At 28.6% G+C, this 25,189-nt stretch overlaps 1 protein-coding gene across 1 annotated transcript; it reads right to left on the bottom strand.

The window, feature by feature from the left end:
* Positions 1 to 1,413: 1,413 nt before the first annotated feature.
* Positions 1,414 to 24,912, bottom strand: LOC136071839 (protein farnesyltransferase/geranylgeranyltransferase type-1 subunit alpha-like). Its single transcript, XM_065797316.1, has 7 exons — positions 24,719 to 24,912; positions 23,988 to 24,102; positions 17,080 to 17,184; positions 16,691 to 16,963; positions 16,410 to 16,472; positions 16,026 to 16,203; positions 1,414 to 1,615 (listed from the first exon to the last, which is right to left on the bottom strand). Exons 1-7 carry the CDS (start codon positions 24,849 to 24,851, stop codon positions 1,520 to 1,522), a joined length of 963 nt encoding a protein of 320 aa, XP_065653388.1. The 5' UTR covers positions 24,852 to 24,912; the 3' UTR covers positions 1,414 to 1,519.
* Between the last annotated feature and the right edge of the window lie 277 nt (positions 24,913 to 25,189).

The raw sequence follows: 25,189 nt of genomic DNA, 5'->3' as shown, positions 1-25,189 counted from the left end.
AACAACAACTACTACTGCTACTAAAGTTGTCGCTATATTTTTACTTCTGATTCCATTCTATCTTAACAAATTTTTTATCCATCCTTATAAAAAATACCAGTCGTGTTTGAGGTGGGTCTTCTACTTATACCTTTTTCTTTAGGACAAGTTAGACCAAGGAAAAAGTGCAAAGATGCATTATAAACTTTAATTAGAAACATTATAAACATTAATTAGACCAGTTCTCTCTCCTTTTTGTACAAGTTCATTAGATCGTCAACATTGAAGGTTTCGTTGAGTTTCACTCAACAGTTATAGTAAGATAAATATTATAAATATAAGTTATCAGTAGTTAAATTAAAAGCAATGGTTAAATAATAAATTACAAATAAAATAAATAAATTATGCATTAGAACAATTATTCATTAGAGAAACTTCTAGAGTTAGAGAAATTACCTCAAAATATTCTTGCGTTAAATTATACATAGCATGATATTTTTAACTTTATTATTTTTAATGTTTCTTAGCAGAAAAGAACAGTTGTGGCTACCAATGAATACCTTCAAAAAAAAACTATCAACAAATTGTTATATTGATGATTAATTCTCTTTCAAAATTAAAAAAAGATAACCAACGCGGTTTTTATTATCATTAAAAATTTAGTTTTTTGTAATGCTTCATACATTTTTTATACAGCTCAAAACATTTAACTTGAATTACTTTAAAGTAACTTATGTAATTTTAATTGTTATTTTCAAAAAAAGAAACTGAAAAAGATCAGATATAAAATAACATTGAAGACTTATAGTAACTTACTCGTATGAATTACCGCCGATAAAAATCAAAAGTTGAGATTTTTTTAAAAGATTTGAAAGCCTAAACTCTAAATACTTTAGTTAAACGTAAAAAATCATCATAATGGCGTCAAACAGATCAGAGAAAAACGACGGCTTCGTTAATCGGAATAAAACCATGTCTAGTACTGATGATTTGGACACAGCTCTTTTAAATGAGGACATTTTAGAATTAGAAGAAATCAAAGAAAAAAGAATTGTCGAAGTTGATAAAAATAAACAATGCAATAAAGAAAACTCTAAAGAGGAAAAAGCAAATAGGGATTATGAAAATATTTACCTACTTATGGCTTTAATAGACTTGGAGTTTTCACCATCGGTATACGAAACTCTAGGAAATACCGTTTATCTGAAAAAAATTTGCGAAAAATTAAGCGAAGATCAAAAGCGCAGTCTTTACGAACTATGTTGAGTCTGAACATTACTAACAGTGAACATATTCACGCAAAACATTCTTTTTGGAAACGATAACTTCAGCGAATATTTAAATATACTTTAACATATCCTGCAGCTTTTAATAACGGTTCTGAATAAGAGAAAAACATAAAAAACAATAGCGATATTTAAAAAACAATTAATATTATCAACAAACTTAATATTATATATTATAAAAATATAAACACGACATGTTTTCGTTTATATAAGTTTAATATTCTTCTTATGTCCGCCTTTTTAATTTTAAAAATTCACGACAAAAGATGATGTGATTCAATTGTTCTTTTTATGTAGTTCCAATACTCTTTACGTATTATATCGATATCCTCTGCAAGCTTTGTACAGAGCTAGAAAAAAATTAACAAATAAGTTGCATATGCGAAAATTATACGAGCAGAATACAACTTTTTTTTGATGTTTAAGACAGCTAACATCCAGACATGGAGCAAACTCCAAACATTTAAGTTTATAATAATGTCAAATAAGGATGCTTAGCAAAAAGCAGCAATGATTGTAGCCTGGGAACAAAAAAGCCTTAAAATTATGGACTTATTGACTTCTTAACTACTTTATATTGAGCTAGTTAAAAAGTTATAATTTTTTTAAACGCAAAGAGATTCTTGTTTAAAAATGTATGGATGAATATAAATTTAGTTGAGAAGAGTAAAAAAAAAATTTTGTCAGCTTTGCTCTTACGTTTGGGAAAGTTGTACAATTTTATGGCTTTTTATTCCCAGGCTCGAATGATTGCAACTTTTTGCAAAACATCTTAATTGATATAAGTATAAACATATAAATGCTTGGAGTTTGCTACATGTACGGAAGTTATCTATATAAAAAATGCTTCATCCGCCCCAGACTTGCGTACGTCTAATTCAATGCGAAAATTCAAACAAAATATTAAAATACAAAACCATTACGCTATTTATTTTAAATAAATATCAACTTCTCATATACACACATACTGATTTATATATATATATACTAGCTGGAGTTACCCGGCGTTGCCCGGGCCAATATTTAAAAGTAAATGAGCATCTGGAACTTTGTTATACTAATTTTGGGCTATGCACAGTAAGATTGTGCAATATTTTTTAGTGTTGCACAATAATCCCACAAAATGTGACCCTGTTGGTTGAAGCTATGAAATAACTGAAAGACATTAAGGAAGAAAAAGACATTTTGTTTATTTTCCACTTAAAAACAACAAATTAAGAATTTCCAAAAGAACATTTACTCAAATTTTTCAATTAAATTGTTCTCTCACACTGGAAAAAAAAGTTGAACATGTTACAAAAGTTAAATCGTGGGTAATTTCTTCACATTGGATTGTTATTGTTTTCTTTTAATAGGACTTCTTTAAAGAGGATTTCTTTCACTGAAGAGCCTTCTGATAGACAATGTTCTTGGTTTTTTCTTCTGGAGTCAAAATGAAAAGATTTCGTGGAGATCCAACTCTGGATGTTGGGAAACACCTTGACAATGAGTTCCTCTGCAGAATCCACCAGTGTGCAAAAGTTGGCAGGGAATTTAATGAGCCCTGTCTGCACATCAACTGGTGCCTCACCATTGCCCAAGGCAAGGAGCTGATTGGAAAAGGCTCCTGCTGACAGATCACCAGACAACTTTACCCTCATGTTTGTTGTCAAATGAAGTGTTCTGACACTCCTCCACAGGTAGGAAGCTTTTAGGTTTTGCCAAATTGCACGGCTGAGGCTGCAGAGCCACACTGGATCCCATTTTTGGGCCCCCCTGACCCGGGGGGTCGGGGTACGGGGTCAAAACCCAGCTAAGAACCTTCTCCCCCTCGAGGACTACCCACATGCCAAATTTCATCGAGATCGGTCTGGCGGTTTGGATTTCTATAGAGAACAAACAAACAAACACACACACATTGCCCTTTATATATATTAAGATATATATATATATATATATATATATATATATATATATATATATATATATATATATATATATATATATATATATATATATATACATACATACACATTAGCATGCAAAAGTAACCAGACAAGAGCATAGCTCGAGAACTTTTGAATAAAAAGTCCAATTTCTTTCAAATTTTCACTGAAATGTTGAAAAATTGATTACAAATCTAAAAGCAATGGGTTTTTACTAAACCTAAGTAATCTAATCTTAAAAGTTCATTTAATTAAAATTTGCGCGTGCAAAAGTATCCGGACAGAAAAAAAACTTAAATTAGATTTTTTTTTAAACATTTTTAAAATTGAAAAATGCCTTTTATTTTAAAGTAAACTGCTTTAGTACTTCGTCGGCAGCCCTTAGCATTGATTACTGCTTGACAGTGACAAGGCATTGAGTCCACCAGCTTCATAATCACAATAATTTTGATTTTTCCCCATTCTTGTTTCAGAGTATTCAATAAATCACGTTTACTTGTTGGTTTTTGACCTGAAATTTGTCGATCAATGAGCTCATAGACGTTCAATAGAATTTAAGGTCAGGACTTTTGATTAATCGAAAGATTGACCTTAATTAACCTACTAATGCTATTCGATTAATCGAATTTCTTAGGTTTAGGTGAAAATGTTTTTCACAAGGGTTGAAGCGTGCTTTGGGTTATTGTCCTGCTAAAACATCCTTTCTTGAAGCATTTTGTCTTTAGCATGTGTAGCATAACATCCTTTGTACAAATTTTTGTCCGTTTTGCTATCAATAAAATGGATAGGACCGATACAATCTCTATTCAAGTTAGCCCAGTTCATAACGTTTCGACCTCTCTGCTTTACTATTGGTAGCTGGTATTTAGGATCGTTTTTATGACCTTTTGGTCGACGGACATATCTAATATTATCAGATCCAAATAACATAAACTTAAATTCATCACTTAAAAGAACTTTCAATTGCTGTTCTCTTGCCTAATTCAAATGTTCATTAGCAAATCTTAAGCGTGCTTTTCAATACTTTATATAAATAAAAAGTTTCTTTGTAGGACGTCATCCAAATAGATTTGCAGACCTCAAAAGACGTTTGATTGTGTCAACACTACATTTTACATTATAAAGTTCTTTAATTTCAGCATTTACCGAGACAGGATCATTTTTCATGGCTCGAGGATGGATATTTCAGCAGGGTAATGACCCAAATAACACTTCAACTCTTGTAAAAGACTTCAAAAACAAAAAATTCAATTAATGGAATAGCCATAGCAAAGTCCTGACCATAATTCTATTGAACATCTATGGGAACACATAGATTGACAAATTTCAGGTTGAAAACCAACAAGTAAACGTGATTTATTGAACATTTTAAAACAAAAATAGGGAAAAATCAAAATTATTTTGATTATGAAGTTGGTGGGCTCAATGCCTTGTCACTGTCATGCAGTAATTAATGCTAAGTGCTTCCCGAAAAAGTACTAAAGCAATTTACATTCAAATGAAAAGCATTTTCAAATGTTTAAAAAAAAATCTAATTCAAGTTTTTTTTTCCTGTCCGAATAATTTTACAGACGCAAATTTTAATTAAATGAACTTTTAAGATTAGGTCGCTTAGATCTAGTAAAAATTCATTTGTTTTTAGATTTGTAATCAATTTTTCGACATTTCAGTGAAAATTTGAAAGAAATTGGACTTTTCATTCAAAAGTTATCTCAAGTTATGCTCTTGTCCGGTTACTTTTGCACGTTACTGTATATATAATGCTTCTTTGCAATGAATTCATCGCAAATGGCAAAGGTGGTTTTTAACGGGGGAAAAAAAAAGAAAAATGTATGTAAGGAAAATCAAAAATTATTATTTAAAAAAAAGACGAATAAAAAAACAGCAACAATCAATATAAAAACAAAATCAAATAATATAAATAGATAAAATGACCGAAGAGAAAAAAAGAACTTTTAAGTTTAATTTTTTTAATTATTTTCGTACATTGTTCATTGCACAAAACGCAATGCATTTTTGTGCTTAGTTTAAATTGTCCTGTATTTTGGTAAGTTGTTTATTTTATAATGTAATTTTGTGCGCTGTTTGCATTTTTTGTTGTTGTTGTTTTTTGTTTCTGTATTCTTGTGGATTGTTCATTGGGCATTGCAGTGAATAGTTGATATCGTTATATGTTTTAGTGCGTTATTTGCATTGGTGTGCATTTTTATTTAGTTTAATGTTGCTAACCTGGTATAGTTAGCTACTGTGATTATAAAAACAAGTGACTTATTATATTTATTACTATAAATACAATTTTTATTATCATTACTATTTTATAATTATTATTAATTATATATATAAAGATCATTATTTTTGGTGTTAACTATATGTGTGTGTATATATATATATATATATATATATATATATATATATATATATATATATATATATATATATGTATATATATATATACAGTATTGGACAAAACATTTGCAACCAACATCGAACAATGCTAAAAAGTGTTCCTAATTTTACATGTCTTAAAAACGAAACGAACTATACTACCACAGCAAACAGTTCAGGAGTCTGGAGTCATAGCATGCCATGACATGAGCAATCAGCTGACAGGTGACAGCACACAGGCACAATTTCGTTGACAAGTACCATTTTGCAGCGGACAAAACAAGTGCAACTTTTTTGATTTGTTTCATTTTCTTAAGTCTGGTCCGTGTCAACGTCACGTACAAATAATGAACTTTGGACAAAACATTTGCAACCAACATCGAACAATGCTAAAAAGTGTTCCTAATTTTACATGTCTTAAAAACAAAACGAACTATACTACCACAGCAAACAGTTATATATACAGTTATAGTATATATATACTACCATATATATACTATAACTGTATATATAACTGTTTGCTAAAAAAAAAAAAAAAATAAAACGTCACAGAAGTTTCTTAATAATTAAAGGAAGTATTCAGAAGTTTCCAGAAGCTTCCATAAGTTTTCAGAAGAAGCATCTGGAAGCATCCAGAAATATCCAGAAACATTCAGAAGCATCCAGAAGCATCGAAAAGAAGCATCTAGAATCTTCCAGAACAGGTTCACACAGGTTCATTTTACTATATAAGAGACATGTAAATCGACATGTAATTCAGTCAGTATATGGGAGTCAATCAGTCAGTATTATCAAGACAGTTTATCGAAGTGAGTTTTATCAAAGTGTTTTATCGAAGAACATCAATGCAAGAAGTGAAATACAGCAAGTGTTTCATTACATTAATACAGTCCACATCCAATCAAGACGTTGTGTTCCACAGAGCATTATTGTATCATCACAAGGTAAATGTAACGCGGTAAGCTTTGAGAAGCATGATTATTTATTTTTATTATTTTTATGACTTCAAGTGCAAAAATGGCTCCCGACAGTCTTGGATTGGAACTAAGAAAGAAAATTATTGGCGATTACGTAAGTGGAATGTCACAAAAAAGTATTTGTGATAAATATCGCTTGAAAAAATGGACCGTATCAAGACTATGTTCCAAATATCGTTCTACGAGGAAGTTGGCAGCAGATAACAAAGGTGGAAGACCGCGTTCCACCACTTCTAGAGAGAATTCTATCTGATGATATTCCTGGATATCATCAGTCGAAATACAAAAGCAATTAGAGCTGCGATGGCATTTGCCGTGTAGGTCGACCAGCCAGAAAACGCCTCGATTTACATTACTGCGATAAGACCGTGAAACATGGTGGAGGCAATGTAATGATCTGGGGGTGTTTTTCTGCTAACGGTCTAGGTCCAATACATTGAAACAATGGAATAATGGACCGTTTCATGCATAAAAATATCCTGAAAGATGTTATGTTACCTCATGCTGAATGGAATATGCCAATAAAATGGGTTTTTCAGCAAGACAACGATCCGAAACACTCTGCAAAAGTAGTCAAACTGTGGTTTCAAGACAACCACCTATTGGTGATGGATTGGCCGCCTCAATCTCCGGATCTCAACCCTATCGAGAACCTGTGGGAGATCGTCAACCGCAGAATTAATTGTGAAGGTGTTCGTAATAAGGACCAACTGTTTGAACAAATCCAAAAGGCCTGGGCAGCGATTCCACAAAGTTTCATTGATCACCTGATCGAATCTATGCCTCGAAGATGCAAGGCTGTGATCGACAACAAAGGATTCGCCACGAAATATTGATAGCGAAATACAGCTTGGTCAACATTTTGTACTTGTTTTGTCCAGAAGGAAATCAATTTTTTTAAATACTTTTGATTAATTTACTAATTTTCGTGTACAAATAATGAACTTTGTGATGAATAAAACTTGAAGAACTTTGTCTCTAAACAGTTACATAGTTATTTCTCTAAATTGAAAAAATGCAGCACTTTTATATAAAGAAACTAAATTAGCATTATTTGGTTGCACTCGTTTTGTCCGATACTGTGTATATATATATATATATATATATATATATATATATATATATATATATATATATATATATATATATATATATATATATATATATATATATATACACTCTTGTACAAGATGTCAGCATTTAAATCATATATCGTGGGTATACTGGCAAAAAATGTTAACTCAAAAATCCTTGTTTGGAGAAATCAATCATTTAAGTTTTCTTCCAATTTGAAACTTTTATAATGTAATGAAATTGTTGACATTAAATACACGATAATGTTAAGTGTTTATTTAAGAAAATATTTATAGCTTTTGTTTTTTTTAAAGTTTGCAGTTGAATAACTAATAATGCAGCAAATGTGTCAAAAATGAGACAACAATTGAAAATTCAAAATGATGTTAATACGTATAGACGTTCAGCTCATATTCTCAATCAATTGGCCAAAGATTTGACTTTTATATTTTGAATTAAATAAAATTGATGCAACAAACTTAAAAAATAAAAATGCGCACTTACTTCGGAAAAAATGAAAATTTATCACTAGATTTGAAACTATTATCGATATTATTATATAATAGATTTGAAATATATAGATAAATATATAGAAATATATAGAAAATATAAATAAATATATAGATTTCAATTAAGTGCAGTAGTGGTGTAGTGGTAAAGCGCTCACTTCATAAGCGAGAGGTTCCGAGTTCGATCCCCACCACATCCCTGGTAGTACCACGTTCAACTTGTTTCTCCGCGCAGCGGCCTTATTTGTCAAGGTTAGTGTTTCGGAGTTATAGAGTTGAGAGAGGGTTATAACCACTATTAAGTAGCCTCCTTATCTGTAGTGGCCTTCTCGGCCTTGAGGAGGTGAATAACAGAAAAAAAAAAAGTCTGTGGATTATTTATCATCTCTATATATAATAATGTATTATTTTTATTTTTAATCTATTGGCCGCAGATTCTGGGTGAATGATATTACAATATTACAACGTTTTTATGATTATAAAGTCTACTGAGTTCTAAAGGTAATATACAAATAATCAACAGGCACTCTTAATTCGTCAATATTTTCATTTTAATTTACCTGTTTGTAAACGTCAGTTTAGTTAATTCCTTAGCATTGTGATTAGCATAGTAGTTTGTATATCACATAGCTTTTTAAGAGTGTGCTTTAGAAGATCTTTTAACGGTATTTGTATTGACTAGCCATTTATTTGAATGTTTTCGGGATAGCATTTAGCTTTTGAAGATCTTATACCATTACATAAAGGATATGTGGCAGCCGTTTTTTTCAGCACCATTTCTTAGAAGCTGGTATGTTGATTTTGATATATCACCATTAATAGTTAATGATAAAGTTTCATCAGGTGAATATATCTGAGCAGGTTTAATGAGGTTTTAATTTCAAATTTCAGAAATTTTTGTGCGAGTTTTGTGCTTAAACTCACTTCTTAGTTTCAATTTGAAGTAATTTATGAAGTAATTTGCATGAATATGAAGTAACTTATGGCTAAATAAAATATTACTAAGATTGTTAGGCTTTTTTTTTGTTCTGTTACAAGCATTTTCAAAAGAGCAACACGGTTTCCCAACTTTATTAACTAATGATGTAGCATTTAATATACCGTTGGTGTATTGAAAATCTTGAGCTAGCCAATTTTCATTACTTCTCTCAAAATGAGTATTATCATTGTTTGCAACTATTAACTTTTTACATTATAATTTTATAAAGTTTTTCACTCAGAATCCTCTAGTTTAATATCTGCAGAAATTAGAACAGTTAATTTCAATGGAAAGAATGGTATATCATTAGGAACTAGTTTATTTTCTAGTATAAGTCTGTAAATGTCACCAATTTTTATTTTAATACTAAACAAAAAAACAAAAAAATTGTTAGGTAAACAATGTTGTTAAGTAATCAATGTTGTTAAGTAAACAATGTTGTTAAGTAAACAATGTTGTTAGGTAAACAATGTTGTTAAGTAAACAATGTTTGTATTGAATTAAATAACCAACAAAATAACATGTATTTTTGTTTACAAGAAATAAAAGTTGATTTTAAGCAAATAACATAAGTTACAAGTCATTACTTTAAAATGTTAAAGAAACCAAAAGGGGAAGTTAGGGGCAATGTATATAGTTCAAATAGGTTGTATACATATTACATTTACTAGTTCAATTATTTAATATAGGTTCTCGTAGGTTCCCTAAATTATGTGACACTTTTTGTACAACATAAAAGTAATAAATGTTAAAAATTTACCTCGTTATTTCAAAGCCAGATTATAAGTGTATTATAAAGACTGATCTTTACTTTATTTTTTTTTTCGAAAAGCTTTACTGTTAAATATTCTTAAATATATAAACTAATCCCATAAGCTTATAAAATTTTAAAAGTTACTGTTTACTATAGCTATGTATAAAAAAAAAATTTCACGCTTTAAAAAAAAATTTTTTTTTTGGTTATACATGAAACCACAACTAACTTTTGTGGTTTTAAAAGATACTATTATACTCAAAACAATTTTAGAAACTTTAAACGAGAGTACTACAAATGTTTTATTATATGGTTTTGAATATAATAAATATTTATTTTTTAGGTTTTGTCCACCACCTGGTCCATTTTGCAACGCTCGTCTAAAGAATTATTTCATGCTGCAACAAATGACACTTGTTATGTATATATTCTTGTAATACTAATGTAACAAACATATGCTTGACATGGCGCAACAAATCTATGAACAAGCAAACTTTTGTTAAAAAAAAAGACAGAAAAATGAACGTCACGTTTTTATATTTTTGCATATGCAAACGTTTGCTTAAAATTTTTAAAAACACACGCATTACTTTAGCAATTTTTTCCCCAAATAATTATGGGATTGATTGTTTTTTACTATATAATAGTATTTTACTAAATACTTTTAATAGCGTTTCAATAGCGTTACTAATTACTTTTAAGAGCGTTACTAATAGTAATTTTTACTTAATGGTAACTTACTATTTTTACTTAATGGTAACTTACTATTAAGTAAAATAACTAAGGGGTCGTGCATAAGTTACGTCACGTTTTAGGTAAGGGAGGAAGAGAGGGAGGGGAGAGGCAATTTTGTGACGATTTGTTCACGGCTGCTTCACTCGATATAAAAACGAGCGTGACGTCATGAGTTTATCACAACAGCAACAAAAAATTTCCGCATAAAAATTCAAAACAACAGTAACTTTTTTTTATAAATGCTTTCATCTTCAAATAAAAAAAATATATAAAAGATCCATTTTTCTTTGTTAAATATTTATATTAAATGGAATATAAATAAATTTTGCAAAAATATTTATAATGATTTAGAATCACTTTTCTGGTTTTCGCATATTTTGCGGATAACCTGAGTTGGGTCAACTAAGATAACATAGCTCTGTGCTTAATAGTTTAAATTTGAAACACTTAGCTATGAATGTCCATTCTATCCGAATTCTACGTCATCCTGGTGATTTTTTGTCAAAAAAGACAATTTTTTTTAAAAAAAAATCACTAGGATGATGTAATTTAAAAACATTTGTATTTTCTAATTTAAAAACGATAAATTAGAAAATACAAATGTTTTTAAAGCATTTGTATTTTCTAATTTATCGTTTTTAAATGTAAAATGTAACTTTTTTGATGAATGACGTAAGTTATTGAAATTTCAACCTTTTGTGCAATTGAAAATAAAAAAAACTATTTTATGTCACATATTTGATAAAACATATTTGATAATATAGCCTTCAGCTATACTATCAAATATGTTTTCAAAAATTTCATGTTTTACAACATATCTTGTTAGTTTTAGGCGACATTTGTGTCGATGTTTTATTGCGATGACGTAACCTTTACGACATCGCAATAAAACGTAACACAATGTCCCAAACTATTTATTAACGAATTTTGCCCAAACAACTGTTTTAGCGAGTCAATTTTTGAAGTATAAAGTAAACAAAGTTACACAGAATTTTTCTCAGATAAGTCGTTAAATCCATTTTTATCGAGTGCATTTATTTGCTTTTTAACATTATTTTATTTGTTTGTATTATATTTATTACTAAGTCAATTTTATTTTAATAACTATGTATTCAACTGAGAGTGAAATTTTAAAACTATCAAAAATATATTTTTCTGAATTTTTTTTGATAAAAAGTAACATCAAATTACTAAAATTCAGCCAAGTTCATCATTGGTCGCGTTTATTTTAAACTAAAAGAAGTTTTTTACTGATGAATTAAATGTCATAAGATGAAACATTTTATTAGTGTTTTTATTCTTTTTACGAAACCAATATTACCTCTAATATTTCAAAAGTTAAAAATATTTTAGTAAGACCCCTTAAGTCAATATTTTCAAAAAAAAAAAGCCGTAAAGTTCGGTTTAAAACAGCCGTGTGTTATGAGGGGAAGGCGGGGGGGGGGGGAGTCTTCGATTTTGTGACAACATTTTTTTTTTAAGTTTTAAATCTAGAGAAGACTTTCTTTTAATTTAAAGAATATCTGACCAAACCACAACTCTCAATTGATGTATCTACATGTTGATTGTAAAATCAACTGCGCCTAAATCTTACTTAGTCGATGCATACACTCCGTTAACGAAGTAGTTACAGTCTGTTAACGGACGTTAAAGCTGCAGACACAACGCAGCTTTAACGTTGACATAACTATTGTAAATTGTTATCTATTTATATCAATAGATAACAATTTACAATAGTTATGTTATTAATTTGCGCACACTTTGCAAATGTGTAAAAAATTGTTTTAAAGAAATAAAAATTGATTAAATTCATTACGCATCATTGATATATCTAATAACTTTTAACTAGTATAAAAATTATTTGAAAATAAAATTTCCCTATATGACATATATCTCTTAAATTGACATTTGTCATTAAATAAAGATACGAAAAGTCAACGTTCATTAAAAAAAACAAACGATTTGTTGCTCCCTGAGCTAGTAACAAGTATAAAACTAAAATTTTGTATTTAATAAACAATTTTTTTAATGAATAAACAGATAGCTTGCGCAAAAATCAAAAGCTCTTTAAAGAAGCTGGTTAGAGGACAGCTGGCATTGCTTGCCATGTTTGTTTTCGAAGAGCTTTTTATTGCTCTTGCACTCATACACTCCTGCCGAGGCCTATATATACATATATATATATATATATATATATATATATATATATATATATATATATATATATATATATATATATATATATATATATATATATATATATATATATATATATATTATTTTTAATGTATTCTACCAAGTGGAGTGCCTAATGTTCTTAACAAAACAGAGTATTAATAAATTATTAAAAAACCATTAGGATTTTTTTTTACCTTACACTGTGTTTCATCAATAAAGACTCATCAGAATGAATGATCAAATTAATAAAACTTCAATTTATACCAAAAATTAAATTATGGGAAGTCGTAATTCCCGTAAATTAATTTTTGGTATAAATTAACTTAAGGACTTGAGAGTAAAAATATGTTTATTAATTTTTAATTGTTATCAACAAAAAATTTTATTTCAAAAAAAAAAAGAAGTGAAAATGGGCCTTAAAAATTATTTCAATCACCAATAAAAACAAAAACTTTCAGTGTAAACAGGCTTTAAAAATCATCTACCTAGTAAATTTGTCGAAAAATGAACTTTTGGTTTATTTCTTTAAAGTATAAAACTTATATCAGCATATCCTATTGAAATTATGTTAAAACAGCTGTTAGTAAAAGTGACCACGAGCCACGCTAGAATTAAATAGTTCTATGCTTAACTTGTAAAATATTAGTTTTGATTTATAAATTATAAACTATCCCAGAAGTTTATAGATTTTAGAAAAAATCCCACTCGTCCCACTTTTTTTTTTTAAATTCAAAACCCCTTAGTTTATTAGAGCATGAAGAACCCCCCCCCCCCCTTCACTAAATAAAAAATCAATTTTTTCCAAATTTTACGCCTAAGAATGGCAAAATGCTTTTTACGTTCACCCTCTGTTAAGCTAATGTATTGTTTATCAGGTACATTCTTAGAAGAAACAAGAATTTATATACCATGTTTTTGATAAACATTTTCGGCTCATTGGGCAATTGTTTTTTTGTTTACAATTACAATTTTCTGTAATATACTTGTTTAGAATTTCTTTTTTATTTGACAAAAAACATTACTGTGATTTTTAAAAATTCTTTTTTAAAAAGAATTTTAAAAAAATCATAGAAACTCAAGCTAACTTTTATAGTATTTCGACTGAAAACGTTATGCAATTTATTAGAGGGCATTATCCACCAATTTTAAACAACAGTTTTACTATGCTAGTGGAAATATTTTTACTGTATGGGGGTGATGAGGGGAGGAAAAGGTGGTTGAACCTTTTTCACTTTCTTGCATTATTTTTTTAGGGTCAAATTTTTGTTCGTAGTTTTGAAATCAACTTTTTTTTAAAGAGATATTCATAAATACATTAAGAGGAACTGAATTTCTTTTTTATCAGAGGAGTTTTGTTTAACCTACTATTTATTGAAACTAGGATTTGTTTTAGAATTTGGGATGGTTTGAGTTTATATTCACCATTTTTTTAAAAATTTTTCATTACATCTTTGGGGTTGTCCTTAAATTACATCACACAATTTTCGACATCCCCCTTGTCACAAAAATAGTAACACTTTAGTAGCAAGTTATGTATGAGTCGTCACAAAATATATACCCCCTTCCTTTAGAGCATGATGTAATTTATGGATGACCCCTTTTCTGATTTTTTACGCATTACTATCAAACCATTATCAAAATAAAGGTCTAAATCATTAATATTGATTATTTTACTTGATAAATTTAAAAAATATATAATCCAAGAAATTCACAAATTTCTGCTCCATCATCACTGCCCATTGTTACATCAATGTTTTAATATATGAATTGTCTCTTCTGGAATAACTGTTTCGATTTTTGCAAATTCAAATATTTTATCTACAATATCTGCTGTTATTGAGAGGTAAAAATTATTAACGTTAAATAAGTAGCCCACTGTCAACTTATATTATCAGTATAATACGTGTACTGAAAGGTAGCTAGTTGTTAAAGCGAAAATATGTTACATCAAATTCTTTTCCGAATTTTATATTTTTTAATTGTTTTCCAAACTTTATATTTTTTAATTGCCTAGTTTTTATCTTTACTTTTGCAATAAACTAACTTTTTATTAATAAGTCAACTTAATACTTTATACCTAATTTTATATTATTAATTGTAATATTTTAAATAAATTAATAGTGTTTTCTAAAAATGATTTTCTTGACAATTGTCCTGGTTATTTCCATTGCTGTTTTTTATTCTGAAAAAAATATCTAATACTACTCCAAAGAAAATTATAAGAAAAATATGCTTTATAATTTGACATAGTTTAGTCGGTATTTTAAACAGCTTTGGTACTTGTTACCAGCTAAAACCACCATGATCTGAAGTATATAGTTAACCATCCTACGTGTTTCTACTAGTGTTGGAAGCACGCAGTGAGAAATTTTCAACCTTTAATTAATAATGTAGGTCTGGCGACCATGAGCTCTTACAAAAAAATGTAGGTTTTTTTTTTAATTTTTAATTAAAGAAAACCAATTTATATTAGTAATTTACCACTGTTGTAAATGTAATTTATTTCTAAGAATATTACTAACTTTGTCCAAAAATTTGCTTAGATGTCTAATCACACTTTTTGAGGGAACTAATAACCTACAAGGTAGTTTGTTTTGAAAATTTGGTTTATGATCTTTTAATATAACAAACACTTAAGCAGGGCAGTTGATTTAAATCTATTTTCATAGTTATTTTTTATTAGCAATACTTTGGGCATCTAAATTAAATGTACTTTTAGTGGCTTTCTCATAAAAGTTAGTAATATTATTGTGTAATATTTTCTGTAGTTTTCTGTTGTGAGTTGGTAAATATTATTTTTTTTATCAACAAAAATTAAAATACTAGAGTTTGATTTAATTTTTTTAACACCTAACTTAAATACTTTTTGAAACTCATTAACTATATGCTGAAACTTTATTGTTTTAAATAAGTGCATAGGTCATTTTCAAAATTTTCCAAATCAGGTATAAAAGGTGGAGTATTTTTTGTTTTAAATCTATAATTATCATGGTTATTACTATTTACATCATGTGTTTGTTCTTGGTTTAAAATTAAACAGTAAGAACTAAAGCATAATAAAAAATTTATTATTTAAATATTTAATAGTTACATTATATAAATAATGTAACTATAAAATCTTTAAATATCAATTCTTTAAAATTATTTAAATGCATGTGTTAAAACAAAATAACAAGATAAATAAACTAATTATTAAAAATTGAAAACAGAAAAAAAAAAAACTGAATCAAAAAAATATATGCACCTCAACTGCACGTACACCATTTTGTTTTCCAGTTGATGGATTATGTTCAAGAGAGACTTCATAAAAATCAACTAACATCGAGAGAAGATACGGAGAATCACATCCTTCTTTTAACAAATTTTCAAATTCATCTTGCAAAGCCAAAAACTTGTAAAGACCACCAGCTGCATTAAGTACGCTATCATCAAAAAACAAATAAAAACACATACTTATATTGTGTTCAGTGGAGATCTTTGAACTCCAATTTAATTTAAAATGTAAAACTTTTATCAAATAGCATAATTTTCTTGGTATGAACTTAAAAAACTTTGAAATGAAATAATATGTAAAAAGTATTAATTTTATAAAAGTTATATTTATTCAATAGTATAAAAATTAAAATACCCTGTCAAATAATTCCAAGTACTCTCATTGTTTGGAACTTTTTTTATCCATTCAACTGTAAAACTGTAAAAAAAATAATCTATTAAATTATATTTACAACTGACACTTTTTGTGTTTAAATGTTATGTTTTAATGAAATTCAAAAAAAAAAAATGTTTCAATTGAATTGACACATAGTTGTTAATAGAAATATAGCAGTAATATAAGGAAAAAAAATCGAGACTTTAAACTTTAATAATATAAATATAAAAAACAGCAAAAAACTTTTTGAAATTTTATACCTGACTTCACTTTCTACAACACTATCAGTGAATCCTGTTGTATTTATATATGCGTAGTATCTTTGGTTCCAGGCTGAATTGTTTCTGCAATCTTGTACAATAAAATTTGTGGTAAAATCTACTTCATCAGTCCACAATTTAAAACGATTTAATATTAGCTGCCTGTGTTGCCAACAATGGTAATTTTTACTGTCTCTGTGTAACATTTCTGAAGTAAAGGAAAGCTCTTTAGATGCATCATTCAGCCATTGAACTATTATTCCTCTGTGGTACCTTGCAATAATTACAAAAATAATAAAAAGTAACTTGGACTATATAGTTATAAGTTGGAGTTATAGGTTATAAAGTAAAAAACGTTTTTTTCACAAGTGTAATCATAAATAAATTACCACACTTGATAGTTTTTCGGTTGTTTGCGTATAATACTTGTGATATAATTGAGCTCTTCATGAAGATCTTGGTTTAAAGCCTTTAGTAAAACTCTTCGATAGTTCCTTTACCAACAAAATGAAAATTTAGAAGAAAAAAAAAAAAGAAAACAGAAATAGAAAATAAACTTAAAACATAATTTTTTATTTTTGAAAACAAACTTTTGCTTTAGAAAAACAAAGTTCTCACTATATAAACAAAAAGCACATACAGTGTGCAGTACTACCCGAGATCTAGTTAAAAACTAGATCTCGGGTAGTACTGCACACTGTCAAGGTTAATGGTTTAGACTACAGTTTTATTAGTTGTAACAACAGTTTTATTGGTTGTAACAACATATTTTAAAATTAGTGGTCAAACTGATTTTGATTGCTATCTTGGTCTATATGGGAAGTGGTGTAGTATATGGTCTATATAGTGGTATATAATATAGTCTATATAGGGTGGTATATAATATGGTCTTTAATGGAGGTATTTAAACATATATACTAGGGTGGGGCATTAAACACATAAGTGTTTTTTAAAAATAATGTAATAAACTTTCTGATTACTTATTACATAAAATTTAAAAGCCAAAATAATTAATAGTTTTTTTAAATTTAAAACAATTGTCAGGCCAAACCCAGCATGTTTAGATTACAATCTTTTTTATAAATAAATAAGGACTAGAATCATTATGATCACCTTGATAATGGTAACATGCAATCAAGTACAACCTGCCTCATGCCCTGCTTGCTTGTCTTGTAGGATTCAGTTTTCTAGGCAACAGCTTGTAGAAGTTAACTCTGTCTTAAAATTCACACTACTATGGGGTTCTTGGTTAATTAAACACTAGAGATGGTGTCTTAATAAAAAAAAAAACAAGTCATAGGCAGATGCTAACTGCTGGTGTTTGTTAAGGAACAAGCAGAGAATTTCTTTTAAACACCCTCAAATCCTTTTCTTAGTCTAATACTCACACTGTTTCCTGATTAAGATGATAAATCATGCACTATTTCCGGCATCTAATAATGATAGTACAGTTGAAAATCTCAGTTTAATGGTTCTGAGACCAGCTAGTAGTAACTGTTTGGAGACTAGTAGTAGACATAATGGTCCGTGGGCTGATGTCTTTTATCTCACTGCTGAAAATTTAACCTCCTTTATAACTTTCTGGATTCAGGCAGGCATGACAGCTTTTTTCATCAATTTTAAGTTAACTCTTACAATACTCCATGGTATTTTTCTTGTGCTGCTATTTCAAAACACATATCTTTTTAACAATAACAACTCTTAGGAGAACAAACCCCATTGTATTATTGCTAGAAATCAATGCAAAAGATTTTAAAAAAAAAAGTTTCTTAAATATCTAATAATAAACATACAAAAGGATACCAAAACAAACAAAAAAATTAATTAATAAATAACCAGATACAAAAAAAACCATAGAAGCAATTTTTATTTTTCTCCTGAAATTATATACCAAGAGGTATAATTTGATAAAATATTTTTTGTCTTAATCTTAAATAAATTTATATTCATTGATAAATTCATAAATTTCATAAAATAATCTCTAAATGTTCAACAATTATAAAATTTGAAACCCTCAAATTGAGCACAGAGGGCCAAACAGTGGACATTGCTCAAAAATTAATGTTACCAAAATAAAATAAGTTAGTTGTTATTGAAAGCAAAATTTTAGTTTTTTTTTAAATAAATTTTTATCAGAAAAAATCTCATAAAGTGTCAAGTTGGCACTAGTAAACAAAAAGAAATAAGATGCTTTTTAACTAAATTGTGCCAACATAGCACTTTTAAACAAAAAAGTAAAAGAATGACCCTACCCCTTCAGTTTAAATTTTTGTAAATTAAATCAAAAATATTAATGCAAATAGTTTTAAATTATATTGTACATACCTTTTAAGGGGAAGGTGTATTCAGTAAAAGAATATTTCTACAAATTGAAAAAAGGATTAAGACCTCCCCCCCTTGCCCTCTTCTCGACTGAATTTTTATCTTTGACCAAATTTAATTTAGACAACCATTAATAAAAAAAAAAATATTGCAGCATTTAAATCTGTTTCAGAATGAACGAATAGCAAGAGTTAAAAACAAAACTGAGGGCTTTGTGGTATAGTAATAATATAATTTTTTACTTATCAGGCAAACTTATTTATATTTTGAATTATATTATACTATTTTAAGTTTAAATCACTTTGTTTCAAAAGTTTAGATAATGAATCAAAAAAAATATATATATATATCTTTAGTTTAGCTCACTGAACTTAACGCATTTTAAAATTTTTATTGCTGAGGTTAATAAACAACAAAAGCTAGAAAAAAGAAAAAAAACTTCGTAAATATAACAGGTTGCATATTGATAATTGCCATGGCACTTGACTTCGATGAATTGACGTTTGCACCAAAAACATTAATTCAGAATAGCTGGCAAAGATCTGCATCTGAAGAAAAACAAACTTAAAAAAATGGGCTATGCTGGCATACATTTTATGGTAGTAGAAGCCATGCAATATTTAATCAAAAAGGTGTTAGCAGTAGCAATATCATAATAACAATGTTTTGTCCACTTGAAACAGAGGCAGATTTGTTAATATGGTTGCAAGTTACCTAACACCCCACTGAGTCACAGAGCGCTGAGTCTTCAAATAGAAAAAGAATCAAAAGAAACTCTTCACTGATTGTCCTTAATTCTGATATTAAAGAGTTAAAAAATAAAGTTTCCTTATGTATAAAGAGGGAAAACAATTTAATGTAAAGGTGATAGCTCAATCATATATGATGGATATAAAAGCAGCTAATCTCTTCTTAAGAGTTCGAGGTGCATATTGTGATCTGTGCACATGCTCAAAAGATCAGTTTGAATATTGAAAAAATTGAAAATGGTTTTGTAATGAATCAAGACACTATAACTATGAATGAAATGTTTAACCAATTTGAACAAAAAGATGGTTCTTTAATTTAAAAAAAAAAAACAATTATATCACAAGGGCCGGGCAAACCTTCAAATCAATTCCAACCGCTGATGTAAAACCAATACAAGTAAATTGTTATCTTGTAATAGTGTTCATATTATTGTATATTCTTAATATAGGAACATACTTGATAATAAAAATTATTACATTTAAAAATTGCAGATATTTTTATAGGTTCTTCATGCTTTACTGGGTACACTTGACCATTTTATGAAGACTATTGTACATGTGAAAGCTGGTGTTTTTGATTGGTCTTTCAGTGCTTCAAATAGATTTCTGAAGCAAGCAGAGACTTCACTACAAACAGAGATATTAAAATAAACAAGTATAAAATGGGACTACCTTTATATGATTGGAAAAAGAGGGAGAACAACAACAGGTTATATAGCTAGAGAACTATTGCACAAAAAATCAAATAGTGATTTAATTATTGCACAATTGCCTGTTCAACACCATGCAACATTTTAAAAGTTTATATTGGTTAGTAATGCTTTGAGTATTTTCCTCAAAAAGAAAAATTTATCTGGATTAATATAAAAGTTATTGTACAGATTTTTATTTATTCCTACTTAACAAGTTTTCATCTGTTACAAAAAATAAATTTAACTGGACCATGGATCAGTATAATACCACCACTTCACAAACTGATTGGTCATTCTTGGGAGCTTATTTTGAATAATGAGGAAAGTGGTTTGGGAAATCTTTATGATTCAGGGTTAAAAAGTAATAACAAAATATTAAGATTGATACATACTAGACTCAAAATATTAAGATTGATACATACTAGACTCTCAAGAAAAAACTCCTAAATTGTTAGTTTAACAGACACCATTAACTGAATGTGGATATCATCTGATCAAATTTTTTTTGACAAGAGATACAAGTCAAAACCATTTTGAAAATTTTGGTATGAATGAGAACATTCTGATAAGTATTTTCATAAACAAAATGTCTCTAATAACATTTTATCTGAAGATGACACATTTTAAAATGTTAACATATGAATAAATTATGTATTTTAATACTTCTTTCGATAATTTTAATTGTTTTTGCCATTGATGTACCTATGTTATCTTTATATTACAAAATATACATACATATTTATAAACAATTATACATATTTTTGTTATAAACAAAGAAAAAGCAAATTTTATGAAATATTTTGTTCTTTTGTATTATGACCTAAATATCCTGCAGCAAAATTATTATTTAGTTTTTTCAAAATTTACACATAAAAACCTTTCCAAAAAGTCCTTAATCAACGCCATAGCACTTTCCATTCAAAAGCCCGTAAACAAATGTCCGTAAAAACATCTGTTTGGCCCACGGTGTTGAGGGTGTTAAAATTTTGTATAATAGGGTCTCCAACTAATAATTTTTTTGTGTGCCATCTGAAACTTGGTTTTTATATATAAAATGACTAATTATATCCAAAATATTGATCTGAGACAAGTGTAAGAGAGCTTGGTGTAAAACTTAAAAATTGTCAATTTTTGTCATATTTTTCAAGTTTTATTATTTTAAATGCACCTGCAATAAAAAATGGATAAAATTTTAGTCATAAACATGATTTTGTAATTATTCTTTAATAAAGTAGGCATTTTTAACCTATTACTTTTATTTTAGTGTTCACTGCATTTGTTATTTATAAAACTGATCCATTTAATATACATGTGATTTAAATTGGTTTTAACATTTTTAGTTTCATAAATAAGTATATTCAAAAAAAAAAAAGGGTCGTGCAAAAAAAAAAAGATCAACTAAAAAGGACCAGAGAAAGAAAAATTACACTGTTCAAAGCAATTTAAGACAATCTGCTAAAATATCCCATAAATGAGCTTCCAGTTAATCAGCAGCCTAGGGTCAGAAATATCCTGCAATATTAGTATGACTATGAATGCACAGCAAAATGAAGAGTTTGAACTCAAGGCTCTGCAAAGAAAGGAAAGATATGAAAGAGTTAAGCAGTTGAATGATAAGAAAAACAGATGCAGCTGAGAAAGTCTCGCATAATGAGAAAAATACTGTGCAAACATTGACGTATCAAAGAAGTCAACATACAATAAAAGCACAGACAGAGGTTAGGATGGACAAAGCAAGTTTGAAGATGCTGTAGCATGATGACTAGCAAGATGACCCATTTGAAAGTTCCAATTCATGCATTCCAACTCACTGATTCTGACTATAATGTCCAAATCAAAAAAATCAAAAATAGTTTTAGAATTAACACCTGATGAACTAATTGAAGCTACTACTGCTGTTAGCGCTTGATATAGAATTGGTGTTAGACCCTAGGCTGCTATGATTTCTGCTATCTATAATAAAGCTGGTGTTGATTTGCATGAAAATAATTTATTAAGATACAAAGAAAAAGATACAGCATTATTGAAAATTTTGGTAGTTATTATTTACTAAAATAAATAAGTATACTTTATATCTTTATACCTTTTGAACATATAATTAAATTGCTTTAGGTGAAACACTATGACAGGATCTTGTTGATGTTTTAAAAGGAAAGAAACTCAGTTTAACTTGATGGAAAACTTGTTAGAGAGTTGGTAGACGAAAATGATCTGAGAGTTACCTGTGAAAGAATTGAAATTAGTGCAACAAGATTTGGAATGAAGAGATGAATTCTTACTTCGGATTGCACAGACAGAAAATTCAATTGGGTCAGAGTAGGATCATTTAATCCTTAATTTTTTGGAATACTATGATATTGTCGACAATATTGTGGGTGTTTACTGTGACATAACTGTATCTAACACTTGAAATTTTGCTGGAACAGCCACAATCCTATCAACTATCCTTAATACTAGTCTCATCTGGAAATGTGTCTTCACCATACCATTGAAGTACATATATTAAACATTTGATGACTAAACTGACTGGTATCAAGACTAAGTCTCCAAGAAGAGAAATTTATGAGTGCTTACAGAAGGCCTGGTCAAAGATTATTGGTAAGATTGACACCTCATCTGATAATTTAGTTAGATTTAACAGGACTTCTTTGGAGGTTGGATCACCTATCTACAATAGACTGGAGACTACAATTATCTTTTTCAACTTTATGTTTACTACCTTGGTGGACATGTTCCTGCTATAAAATTTCATTAGCCATGAGCTTGCCATGAAAGTTTATTGCAGATGGCATTTATTTGCTTACATTAGAAATGACAAAGGACATCTCAAGCATCACAAATGAACACGAAAAAATTATGGTTCAGACACAGTTCCTTTATTAATATACTTGACATACTGTCCTTTGGTGCTTTAATGCTCAAATCTCTTTGAGTATTAAAGCACGAGTTAATGATTTATCAGCTTTCAAGGACGTGCTTGATTTAAGTAAAGTATATCCTGACCCCACTCAATCACTACTGAAAAGTATGCATCATACCTGGTATTCAAGTCAACAACTTGTTGTTATGTCTTTAGCTGATAATGTTGAGAAAGAAAAGAAGATGAAGATACTGCAAAAACTCTTTCCAATACCTAAGGAGTTCATGAAAGGCAAACCTAAAATGCCTTTAATCACACCAGCTATAACACTATCATATTGAATTGGTAATCAGAGGTGGATCGTGTTTTGCCTGGTCCAGGTTACCCATGTTCGGGTCAAGTTAGCCACAAAAAGGGACTTTTCTCTTATTTATTTTATATTTTTAATTTATTTTACATTTGGTCATAATGGACCTAGTAACCAAGTTCTAGATGGCGCACATTACTTTTTCCCACAAAAAAATAATTTTAGGATATTCTTATATTCATAATTTTCTGAAAACTAAGAGATTATGGTATGAAATTTAGTCTAGAGTTAGCATTTATTAACTCATTTAGGGTTTATATTATTTGATATTTTAATATTTATTTAGGGTTAGCACTTATTGACTCACCAAACAGTGTAATTTGCAGCATTTAGAGTGATTGCATCAGTGACAAGCCCAAGTGCTCTGGAACTCAACTCATTAGCTTTTAGTACAGCACGAACATAACCGTAAACATCTTGAACTATGATATTAAATTAACTATATACAGAAAAAATGAGCAACTAACATAAATATTTTAACATTAATACAAAATTAAAATATTAATAATTTCCTTTATGACTATGCAGTCTTCTCTGTTTGAAATTTAATGCCAGCTAATGAAAAAGCGCTGGTAGGATGGTCTTTTTAAAGTTAGCCTGCACGATTTAAAAAATTCATTTTTTTCTGCTGTTTAAATTAAAATAAAAATAGCGAAAAGAATGCTTTGAATAAATACTACATAAAATTAAAAAAAAAAAAAACTAGTAAAAGAAAATTATTCATAAAAGTTGAATAAATGAACAAAAATATTTTTTATTGCAATTTAAAATGAAACTTTTTACTTATTGTTTTTATTTTTTTGGCAAGCGCTTTTATATGCGCTCGCCAAAGTTTTTGCGGGCGTGTAGGCAAGCACGAAAAGACTAGAGGGCGAAAGCGCTGGTTATACGGAGAAGACTGATTATGCTAAAAAAATAAAACAAAAAACAACAAATTAATTTTTTTTATATTTAATTTCTTGTAAGAAAAATATCTTTTAACATTTGGTTAAAATTAATGAAATTTCTACTGCTAATTTTTTAAAAATATTCTCTTACACTTTGGAGAGTAAGCTATTGAAACAACAGGATGAGGACCATCATCTTGTGGAATGGGACTGATGTCATTCCACTCTTCGCGATCTTTATAAAATACCCAATCTTCATCTTCACCACTTTCAGAAGATGACATTTTTCTTTAATGCAATACAACCCTTTCCTTTTTTTTTCTTCATAAAACAATTTAAACATATAAAACTATTTCATGTTGTTGAAAGTACACCATAGACACACAAACACACAAAAAGATTTAGATACACCAAAAACAAACACAAAAAAGATTTTAAATAGATCTGGGGAAAAGATTTTTCAAGCTTTATATAAAAGAGTGCTAATTCATAGTTATTAAATAAAGTGCTATTTTGTATTATTTTTGAACACTAAATTTAACTCTAAACATGTCGTTTGTTCACACAAAGTGTGAACAAAAAAATTATATACATTTTAGTACAAATGTGCAGTGTTTACATA

Source organism: Hydra vulgaris, chromosome 05 (assembly GCF_038396675.1).
Source record: "Hydra vulgaris chromosome 05, alternate assembly HydraT2T_AEP".
In the NCBI taxonomy this organism is placed as follows: Eukaryota; Metazoa; Cnidaria; class Hydrozoa; order Anthoathecata; family Hydridae; genus Hydra; species Hydra vulgaris.
The sequence above is the reverse complement of the archived record's forward strand: the minus strand, read 5'-3'. Positions and strand labels throughout refer to the sequence as shown.

What these genes read in the sequence shown, in the direction of transcription:
- LOC136071839 (XM_065797316.1), bottom strand. Translation starts at nt 24,851, where the DNA reads ATGTCATCTTCTGAAAGTGGTGAAGATGAAGATTGGGTATTTTATAAA. An exon ending in AATAGCTTACTCTCCAAAGT is followed by an intron (nt 24,103 to 24,718) that starts GTAAGAGAATAT and finishes TTAATATCATAG; the next exon opens with TTCAAGATGTTTACGGTTAT. An exon ending in GTTGTAGAAAGTGAAGTCAG is followed by an intron (nt 16,473 to 16,690) that starts GTATAAAATTTC and finishes TTTTTTTTACAG; the next exon opens with TTTTACAGTTGAATGGATAA.